Source organism: Haliotis asinina, chromosome 7 (assembly GCF_037392515.1).
Source record: "Haliotis asinina isolate JCU_RB_2024 chromosome 7, JCU_Hal_asi_v2, whole genome shotgun sequence".
NCBI classification, from domain to species: domain Eukaryota; kingdom Metazoa; phylum Mollusca; class Gastropoda; order Lepetellida; family Haliotidae; genus Haliotis; species Haliotis asinina.
In genome coordinates this window covers 64,120,160-64,131,371 of record NC_090286.1, presented here as the reverse complement: position 1 = coordinate 64,131,371, position 11,212 = coordinate 64,120,160, and the positions used below count along the sequence as shown (strand labels likewise).

Genomic DNA, 11,212 nt, shown 5'->3' with positions numbered 1-11,212 from the left:
AACAGTTAGGGATATATGTAAATTTTGAAGTTATGAATAATGATCTATTCATTCACCGACACACTGATACAAATACCAAATTGAATATAACTAACTTAATTTGTCCAGTATATTGAGAGATACGTCTCCACTATGAATAGTTCATTAACATCTTTTAGAATCCATGTATTCCCACACATCTCCAATGAACCGTGTAAACCAACAAGGTCAAGGTCAAACATCAGGCTTCCATACGGATTTGTTGCTATTATTGCTAAACTTAGTAGGGTAGGGGTTTTTCGCACCTTGCTTAACTGCTGAGTGCATTATAAGTACAGCATTAAGTACATGGTGTGAAAAGACGTCCCACACACTACCATCTGAAAAAATATATTTTCAGACAATCATATGTCACAATGCAATGTTATAATGTTATAAAAATGCATTATTTCAAGCCCTTTGTAAATATATGTTGCTTTTCAGAGGTGTTTGCAGGTGTTTATGTTATCCATCACCTTGTCTCATTAACACATGTGAGATTACAAGCTGTACATGTTGCTGTACCTACTGCAGACCTATCTCCCACCCTTGCCTTCTACCGAAGGTGGTTTGAACCGGGTACAGTAATATCCAGCTTCAAGCGAGATACGATACGTCATTTGATTGTGTTTGATTGTGTTTGATTGTGTGATTTGATTGTGTTTGATTGTGTGATTTGATTGTGTTTGATGCCATCACAATGTTACATGTAACCATAACTCCCGTGAGATATTGTTTCATATCACCAAAGCGGGGTTTGTTTTCAGAGAAAGAAATAAAGTAATTGTTGTGCCAACGACATCTCGTTGCATTCTTACAATGATAATGACTGACAGTTCACCAGGTGCACCAACCAATGCTCAAACACAACGTTACTACTTTGAAATTGTTATGCGATGTCAAGTACGAAGATGGTCTCGAGCTTCTTCGTGTGGTTTTCAATCATAGGTGGGAGGAAGTCCAGTGGTGTTAATATGTGATGATGGTGTAATACTTGTGTGTAAAACAACGAAATGTGACACACGGTCACAGGGTCCCCGCTGTCTCAGGTTAGTAAAATATCTATTATAATTATAGAAACGAGACCGGCTTCCTGCACATTCCACATGTCATTACGTCACAGGGAGGCCTTCAGCTGTAACGGTGTGCTTTTATTGACAAAGGTTTTGAAAAATTAAGCAGTAACATGATCTTTAAACTCCCTTTGTGATAACAGGAGCACAGAACATTTGCTCTGGAAGAACAAACTGAGTCAGTCTGGTTAAAATAACAATACAATCAACATGATTCAAACAGTCAAATTTTAGAAGCAATTCCTGTGCAGAATGTTGGGTTTTTTCTTTTAAAAAATATAACAAAAGTTCGTGAAACTTTTTAAATAAATTGCCGTTCATTATGTCCAACAGCCGTAGGGAACCCAGCAGTGGGTGTCTCGAAGGTGAGTTCACCCAACACGGGGCTCCCCGCGACCTTAATACAGAAGGGGCAGATCACGTCTCATAATCGATGGAGTCAGTAGCTTAGAAGCACTTCCTGTGCACAATGGATGGGCCGGACTCATCGTACTCCTGCTTGCTGATCCACATCTGCTGGAAGGTGGACAGAGAGGCAAGGATGGAGCCACCGATCCAGACGGAGTATTTCCTCTCTGGGGGAGCGATGATCTTGATCTTCATTGTGCTTGGGGCAAGGGCTGTGATCTCCTTCTGCATTCTGTCGGCGATACCAGGGAACATTGTAGAACCCCCTGAGAGAACAGTGTTTGCGTACAAGTCTTTACGGATATCAACATCGCACTTCATGATGGAGTTGTATGTTGTTTCATGGATACCAGTAGATTCCATTCCGATGAACGCTGGCTGGAAGAGGGCCTCTGGACAACGGAACCTCTCGTTTCCGATGGTGATGACCTGACCGTCAGGCAACTCGTAGCTCTTCTCCAGGGAGGAGGAAGAGGCTGCAGTTGTCATCTCCTGCTCGAAGTCAAGGGCGATGTAGGCCAGTTTCTCTTTGATGTCTCTGACGATTTCTCTCTCAGCGGTGGTGGTGAAGGAGTAACCACGTTCAGTGAGGATCTTCATCATGTAATCTGTCAGGTCACGACCAGCAAGATCCAACCTCATGATGGCGTGGGGAAGAGCGTAACCTTCATAGATGGGTACAGTATGGCTGACACCATCACCAGAGTCCATAACGATACCTGTGGTACGACCAGAAGCGTACAAAGAGAGGACGGCCTGTATAGAAACATACATAGCTGGAGAGTTGAAGGTCTCGAACATGATCTGGGTCATCTTTTCACGGTTGGCCTTGGGGTTAAGGGGAGCCTCTGTCAGGAGGACGGGGTGCTCCTCGGGTGCAACACGGAGCTCGTTGTAGAAGGTGTGATGCCAGATCTTCTCCATGTCGTCCCAGTTGCTTACAATGCCGTGCTCGATGGGGTACTTGAGTGTGAGGATACCTCTCTTGGACTGAGCCTCATCTCCAACATAGCTGTCTTTCTGACCCATACCGACCATCACGCCCTGACAAAGAAAAAACCTCAATCAAGTATCGATGGAACGAAAATGTCATATTTCACAGCAAACAAACTCACTTAAGCTGAAAACGACGTTCAGTCGACTTAAAGTATCACGATGAAACGTGTATCACAAGTAGCATATTTCAGTTGCTGCTGTTCATCACCTTGACTCATCTCCAGTCCCCTTGACTGTCTTAACTAGCGCACGACCACGGTATGACACTGAACGCATTTTGTCGACCCAATACGAAATATTTCAGGTGATGTCACCGTGGTATGTGCGGGGACTGTTGGGCCTTTAACACAAGGTTTAGTTAGCGGACATTACATCTTCTGCCTTTAGTGTTAGGTATTAAAAGACAGCCAAAAAGTACAGTGGAATCTGTAAACCGGCTTTCTCCATAATCCATAGTCCTAGCAAAATTGTTCATTTTTGTATTATAGCTTGCTGTATAATGCAGACTCTCTCAAATACCAAAATAAAAGTCACGATTAAGCTGCCCTAAATTACGTTAGAAAAATAGAACATTTATGTTGCTCTAATTTATCACATATCACCACATAGGGTGGTGGAAGTTTACCTGATGTCTGGGACGGCCGACGATGGAGGGGAAGACAGCTCTGGGAGCGTCGTCACCGGCGAAACCGGCTTTGCACATGCCGGAGCCGTTGTCAATAACTAATGCAGCAACATCATCATCCATGGTCGGTGGTTGGTAGTCAGATGAAAAATCAAATAATAGACTTGTGTTGATATGTTACTCCCGTGTTGCAGGCCTGTGCTCTGCAACAAATCTTCACTGTCTGTCTTAAATAGGCCGCCGGGTACCTTGTCTCCGCTCTCAGTGCCCATATATGGCAGCATTATGAGTCCATATAAGTCCTTGAATCAACATTGGTATATCCATGTATAGCTGTTGGAGTGAAAGTACGCTGGACAGATAAATGTGTTGTGCCGGTGCTGTATATCATCGACCTACAAACTGACTGTATCACTCAGTGAGGGTTTATAAACTCCTTCAAACATGATACCTGCTATAAAACTAGTCAGGGCCGGGAAAGTAACGTTTTGAGCCCCGATGCAGGACACCTGAACAGGTGTCCTGGGGGAATTTCATACAAGGCAAATTTATCGGGGACTGGCGGTTCAGCAGAGCAGTTTACTATACACACACAGAATATTCTAAGGTTTCATTTCACGGTGCTCATACTGGACGTATGAGAAGCAACCAATCCGCCATGTCATACAAACACCTGTAACTGAGATGTCACGTCTAGTGGGCACTACACTATGTGAGGGGAACATGTTAGGCACTTTGACTAGTATGCCTTTTATATTGCTTAAAATATTTTACATTCACATTTACTTGGTATACTGAAATATTCACATACATGTATATATGTCCAACACAAAATAGGCTAACCATAATCTATATAGTTTATGGTAATGCGCAATACAGGCCCTGTTAGGTGTATTTAGCACATATTCACCTCGATTACATTCCCTAATACGGACATATACTGAAGGCATGACGATTTGTCACTGTTATTAATAGAATATGACTGTCATTGGTACAACGTTGTCAAAGGCGGCTTCTTCGTACCTAACACTGGCTGAAACGTAACAGACGTATAACATATATTCAAGCACACGCTGTGTGTCGTTCAAATTGAGCCCATTATTGTGCTGGAGCCATATTGTCTTGAGCACCACTTTGTTGCCTGTGCGTGTTGGTGCAGGAACCGACTCGAACAAAGCTGATAGAGTTACTCCCCTTTAACCACTGCGAGAGTAGGTCACAAGACGCTTTTCGCGATTCCAGTGTTGGTTTGGCACAGAATTCCTTCATGTATTTACGCTCTCTCATGAGGTAAAGATTTCATCGCATAGTTTCGGTTGAAATCGTTCAACCAGAAGAAATCGTTGACAGGCTGGGAACTTACCTACTTGTTCAGGTTAGTTTAGAAACCAACAGAAAGACAACTTTTGTAACTGAGTTCAGGGAGGGATCAGTCATGACAATTCATTGTACCGTGATGGAGTTTACAGACGCATTACCAAATAATAAAGGTCGGCGAAGAGGTGATGGAACACCTTGTGTAAACGAGGAATCGAATTGTAAATAGTTTCTGGAAGATAGCATTTTTTACTGATAAGAATCGCGTGTTTGTTTGCAACTTTCTTCATGGTAACGAAGCACACAGGTTAAAGAGCGTGTGACCTCCTAAAACCTTGAAGTTAAGTGTGATGGTCTACCGTATCATCAGTTTCGATGTTGTTGATACTTTAGACTGACCGAGTTTGGTTTACACAGCCCTTAGCAATATTCCCGCAACACTACACAGACATGCAACAACGGGGAACACCAGATACTGGCTCCACACTTTGTACACATATGGGGATTCGAACACGGGACTTCGGCGTGACGAGCCATGGCTTTAGCCACTAGGCTATCCCCTCCACCCACCCCCATTGGTCTGTAGGAATTTGTTGATGTCAATAATCATGCTCGGAAATACATAGATGTCACTGACGATAATTTGTGGCCAATCAGTATGCCTCCCAATTCACAGTGCCAACAGTATTGTCCAACACCGGTGATAAACCCCCTGAAGACACAATTACAGAAAACAGTTCAAAACGCGATTCATCTGGCAAAAATTCAAGTAAGACATTATTCGTTGACTCTATGAATCAAAGTAAAGTTCTGGTTGTGAAACGGCACAGGGCATCTAACGAAGTACTTGGGTTGGTGAATCTTGTTTTCATTTATACTTAAATCTTTTGAAAATAGAGTTGAAATGTAAACAAACTCAAGTCGAGTCGTCCGAATATGACCAGCACAAGTCTGTAGATTTGCCCAGTCATGTTATGCTTGAGTTCAACGCCTTTCCATGTACTCTCGGGTGTTCGCTTCGAAATTCTGTTTTGTGCGGTTTAGTCAAGTTATCTTGTTCGGTGTTGAGAATAATACAGTATTTAAACACGTTGTATGCCTTTTGGTGGTCTGAAACAGGGCCACCTAACACATATGAAGCCGTTTTACGAAGCAGGTAAGCTCACGGAAGAAAAGATACGTCGGAGAAGTGGTGTAGTAGTATTGGCATTGGTGACCAACTCATGTCATTCCGGGACAAGCCGACTTGGAGTTTACGGAAAGGGGCACGTCATGACGAATGTCGTACTGGCAGAGTTGTCGCCCTTACACCACCCAGCTTCATACACACTAACCTTTTATCTTCGACATCTCTGAATATGCATGCACGAGCTGAAGGGTCATCGGGGTAGGGGTAAGCTATTCCTGCTTCGGAAAAGGACCGTCTTGTTATCATTTTGTTATCATGTTTGGGACTAACGTGCTATCTAGCAAAGTGGGACAGCGACAGACAGACAGACACTAGATTAGTGAGAAGTCATATGATATAATGTTCTTTACCGTCTTTTAAGTATACAATAAATACTCATTCAACAAATTGCCTAGTTTATAATACCGGGTTCCCCAAAATCTAAATACTCTGGCAATGAGTAATACAATCTCTGTTGCGAGGGTAGATCAAGGAGTACATGGACTAACTGTATTCTCGATGTCCAATGTTTGAAAAGCTTCCATTCTATTTTGAAGGCGTCTTAAGTAAAGTCATATCCCAAACTTCACATCTGTGGGTAATGTGGTTAACGAGATATTTGTCACCACAATACATTGTGGTATGAAATGAAAAACGATCTGTCATTTGGTACGTCTTAGATAATGGTATGCACTCAGAGTATATCACATAAAACATGTTCACTACGTATTGGATAACTTCCCCTCATAATGAACTGTCAGGTTTGAATTGGTAAATTTATCTTTAACTGAGGACTGTTTTTAAGGACGCCCTTATTTCTGTCTACCTAAACGTTGTGTCGACATATTCAACAGGGTACTGTTTACTTGTGTGACCCTTCAGTGATTAGTGTGAACCCTTGTCATCACGTACGGATATGTGAAAACTTTACAATACGTTATGTCCTTACGGTGACATCATCTGGAAGGGGGTGGGTAGCGTCTCCAAATACAAACTCTTTCGGGCATCATGAAGGGGGAGTCACTTTAATAAGCGATTGTAATTTCAAATTATGACCTTTAATATTTAAGTGTGATTCTAGCGGACTGCTACCAATCTCAATCACACAAAATATTGTGATGCATTTATTGTAGATTTTGCCTTTTTGAAGGTACCAAGATAAAAGGTCAAACAAGAAAAATACAACATAAAAATAACTGCATTTGTATTGTTTTCTTGGTTAATCCACATACTGTTTGACCGCCCCTCGTAGGTGTATATAGCAGACGTCCACGTTGTTAAATGGGATTTTCCTTTGCACGGACACATACTGAGGGCACATTACGATACTGAAATTGTCAGGTGACTTTTGACTCCACATTGCCTCTGGGGCGTCATAATGCCTAGGGTCAAATCAAACAGATTTCAATATTATCCTTTACAAGTGATTAACATCAAATAATGCAGTTACGTTGTTCCAGCAGTGTAATAAACATGGACTGAGTACAATCAGCTAAATAGTAGGCTGATGTTTTGTTTGTCAACCACTCAGTTTCACCGCCGTGATTTCTCCCTCTGTGAGCGTCAATGAAACTGGCCTGTTGAAGGGGGTGAGGCAGCCTTGTGGCTAAAACGTCCGCTCGTCACGTAGAAGACCAGGGTTCGAATCCCCACGTGGGCACATAGTGTGAAGCCCATTTCTAGTGTCCCCCGTCATGATATTGCTGGAATAACGCTAAAAGAGGTGTAGAATAACACTCCATCAATCTGCCGTATTGGGCGTTCATGAAGCTTCCTTGATTAACTGTTCCTATGATGTCCTCTCAGAACCATACCCGAGGCCATACACACACGCGGTGATTGTCGACATCCAGCATTGAGCTAAATATAGCACACCCGATAATTAACATTGAAACGCAATGGTAACTACCGGCATGTATGTATGTATGCATGCCTGGAACATGCACAGCCTTCCTAGCACTGGTGTTTGGCGCATGTGCGTGTGTGAAGTATAGTGCGTGAGTACCCATGTGGGGAATCGAACCTGGGTCTTCGGCGTGACGAGCGAGCGCTTTAACCACTAGGCTACCCCACCGCCCTTAGTGCGTGTGTGCGTGTATAGATTTATGATTACATTTAGGTACACTGTGGTCTAGATGGATGGCCGCACCTGGTGTGCTTCTGTTTACTTTACGAATAACTAGAAGGGTGTGGTGAAAATGCGTGCACTGATGTGAATGCGTTTAGTTTTACGCCGGTTTTAGTATTCCAGCAACATATCAATATGGCACACCAAAAATGGGCCTCACACATTATACCCATGTGGGGATTCGAACCCGGGTATTCGGCGTGAAGAGCGAGGGCCTCAACTAGTAGGCTACCGCACAATAGTCCGTTTGGCTCAAAAGCGGAACGATGAATTGCAGTCGAACTCGAAAACTAATAAACATAAGATACTCAATGAAAAGCTGATCATATTTAAAACACCATACCAACTCTGAGGTTTTTGCAGAAATTTTATCCTAAAAATAAAAACCTTGTTTAACAAACTATCATCACAATACTGACACAATTCATTGTTTGTTCCGAGGGAGGAGTGAAGAGAAAGGGACAGCACAAGTTAATGAATCAAAAACTTTGCGCACGTGCTTCTCGAACACCTGGCTGTCCCTTCCGGTCCGCTTTTGTGTCAGACGCACTATACCCCCGTGCAATATGTATTGCTTGAATATACTTGACGTATAGGTGTGAGTGAATGTTGTGTACTGCCGCGTTCATCCATAGTTCTGCATTATCGTGGTGGCTGCATGTAAGTACAGAGGGACGTACCCGTCACCAAAAGCCAGTGACAGCAGCCTCGCCACTGAATGACAGGCGAATCACACCAACCCAGAGATCATGAGTGATAAACATTAACAACTAACGGACCGTCTTACATTTCCAAGCAGACAACGTACACCATTCACTCACTGTGAATAGTTAAATCTAACATCAGAGTAACATACCCCTATTCAACCGAGTTTATGTAGTGGAATACATGTTCTTCCGCCGTGTCTGAAAAGTTTGACGTTTAATGTTATGTTGCGTGGTGGTGACAGATTTCGTATGCACAGAACAGTGTTGAACCGTGTCCTCGTCAAACACAATATTGTTTCATATTTGCATACAGAATAACGAGAGAGTCAACGGTGAAAAATTGGTTTTTTTTATTTGTTTTTTTTTTCTTTTAAAAAATATAACAAAAGTTCGTGAAACAATAAAATAAATTGCCGTTCATTATGTCCAACAGCCGTAGGGAACCCAGCAGGGGGTGTCTCGAAGGTGAGTTCACACAGCAGGGGGCTCCCTACGACCGTAATACAGATGGAGCAGATCACGTCTCATAATCGATGGAGTCAGTAGCTTAGAAGCACTTCCTGTGCACAATGGATGGGCCGGACTCATCGTACTCCTGCTTGCTGATCCACATCTGCTGGAAGGTGGACAGAGAGGCAAGGATGGAGCCACCGATCCAGACGGAGTATTTCCTCTCTGGGGGAGCGATGATCTTGATCTTCATTGTGCTTGGGGCAAGGGCTGTGATCTCCTTCTGCATTCTGTCGGCGATACCAGGGAACATAGTGGTACCTCCTGAGAGAACAGTGTTTGCGTACAAGTCTTTACGGATATCAACATCGCACTTCATGATGGAGTTGTATGTTGTTTCGTGGATACCAGCAGATTCCATACCCAAGAAGGATGGCTGGAAGAGGGCCTCTGGACAACGGAACCTCTCGTTACCGATGGTGATGACTTGACCGTCGGGCAACTCGTAGCTCTTCTCCAGGGAGGAGGAAGAGGCAGCGGTCTGCATTTCTTGTTCAAAGTCAAGAGCAACGTAACTGAGTTTCTCCTTAATGTCTCTGACGATTTCTCTCTCAGCGGTGGTGGTGAAGGAGTAACCACGCTCAGTGAGGATCTTCATCATGTAATCAGTGAGATCGCGACCGGCAAGATCCAACCTGAGAATAGCATGGGGAAGGGCGTAACCTTCATAGATGGGTACAGTGTGGGTGACACCATCACCAGAGTCCAAAACAATACCTGTGGTACGACCAGAAGCATACAGAGAGAGAACAGCCTGGATGGCCACATACATAGCTGGGGAGTTGAAGGTCTCGAACATGATCTGGGTCATCTTTTCACGGTTGGCCTTGGGGTTGAGGGGAGCCTCTGTCAGGAGGACAGGGTGCTCCTCGGGTGCAACACGGAGCTCGTTGTAGAAGGTGTGATGCCAGATCTTCTCCATGTCGTCCCAGTTGGTGACGATACCGTGCTCGATGGGGTACTTGAGTGTGAGGATACCTCTCTTGGACTGAGCCTCGTCACCCACGTAGCTGTCTTTCTGACCCATACCGACCATCACGCCCTAGAAGATAAGACGATAACATACACTGAATCGTTTTTTAACACAATATCAGGTCAATTAGATCACAGATAAATAATTGTAATGTTACATCGATTACATACAGCCTAACATGGTGACATATTTTACAAAACTATAACTACCAACATTATGGCAGCAAGAAACATGCGCGCTTAGTGCATTGTACACCAAGGCCACCATTGCTCGGGTATTATCGATACAAATATTACCACTAAGAATAAGTAACTAGTTTAGTTATATTGTTTTACTCGTATTGTATCAGTGAAACATCTCTCCACACCCTAAACACAAAATCAGTTCGGGAGCAGGGACAACAGCTGAATCACGCCACACCGGGCCCTAGAGTGTCACGTGACCTACCGGCGTAGTTAAGTGTGTCGAGTTGCCGGTAGGACGCGGGACAACGTGTGTCCCGTGCAGGTAACCTCGCGACGCATAATTTGAAAACCCGAGTTAAGCGGGCACACAAAATCTACGAAGGACAAGACTGGGAGTTTTCTTTAATTTCACATTTCACCCGATCGCGATAATTTAATTGATCGTGATTTTTTTCTCAAAGTATACTTTACAACTCTCATAGGAACGACGACTTTGCAAACATTAAACTCAGTCATTAGATTTGAAAAATATTAGACAGTAGCTTAGCACTTTCAGAATAGATAGACCGAGTGACCAAGAAATGTAATCGTGCCGGTGGATTGATAGCTCAGTGCACGGCGGCATATAGAAATTGTATAATCATTTTAAAGATATAACGTTTTAAAATCAATCAATGAAAGTTACCTGATGTCTGGGACGGCCGACGATGGAAGGGAAAACGGCTCTGGGAGCGTCGTCACCGGCGAAACCGGCTTTGCACATGCCGGAGCCGTTGTCAATAACTAATGCAGCAACATCATCATCCATGGTCGGTTTTTAGTGTTAGGGTTTACAAGAAGTGATATGCTCCTGACTGAAAGCCGGTCGTGAGTGAATAATTTTGCTTAGTTGCTTGTCTATTTATACGACCCGACCATGGGTTCTCGGAAAGAGCCGTTGAGATTGCCATATAAGGAAGTTTCATGTCACCATATATGGCAATCCACGCTACAATGAAGCTCGCCCATTGTGATTGAGTGGCCCTTGCTGTAAGCGACGACGGTCAGGCCGTATTCAGCAAGTATTGTTACGTGTTCCGTGGTGCGTGGAGGACACGTTTTCTT

The 11,212-nt window shown here is 43.6% G+C and overlaps 1 protein-coding gene across 1 annotated transcript; it reads right to left on the bottom strand.

The window, feature by feature from the left end:
- Window positions 1-1,498: 1,498 nt before the first annotated feature.
- LOC137292122 (uncharacterized) lies at window positions 1,499-10,998 on the bottom strand. The gene is made up of 4 exons (XM_067823662.1): window positions 10,794-10,998; window positions 8,989-9,992; window positions 3,121-3,283; window positions 1,499-2,543 (listed from the first exon to the last, which is right to left on the bottom strand). Exons 1-4 carry the CDS (start codon window positions 10,914-10,916, stop codon window positions 1,539-1,541), a joined length of 2,295 nt encoding a protein of 764 aa, XP_067679763.1. The 5' UTR covers window positions 10,917-10,998; the 3' UTR covers window positions 1,499-1,538.
- Window positions 10,999-11,212: the final 214 nt, after the last annotated feature.

Bases quoted from the DNA above. Each gene is read 5' to 3' on its own strand.
- LOC137292122 (XM_067823662.1), bottom strand. From the start codon at position 10,916: ATGGATGATGATGTTGCTGCATTAGTTATTGACAACGGCTCCGGCATG. The intron at 3,284-8,988 runs AGCTACTGACTC...TATCAACACAAG, and splicing joins GTGCACAGGAAGTGCTTCTA to TCTATTATTTGATTTTTCAT. The intron at 2,544-3,120 runs GTAAACTTCCAC...TTTCTTTGTCAG, and splicing joins TCGGCCGTCCCAGACATCAG to GGCGTGATGGTCGGTATGGG.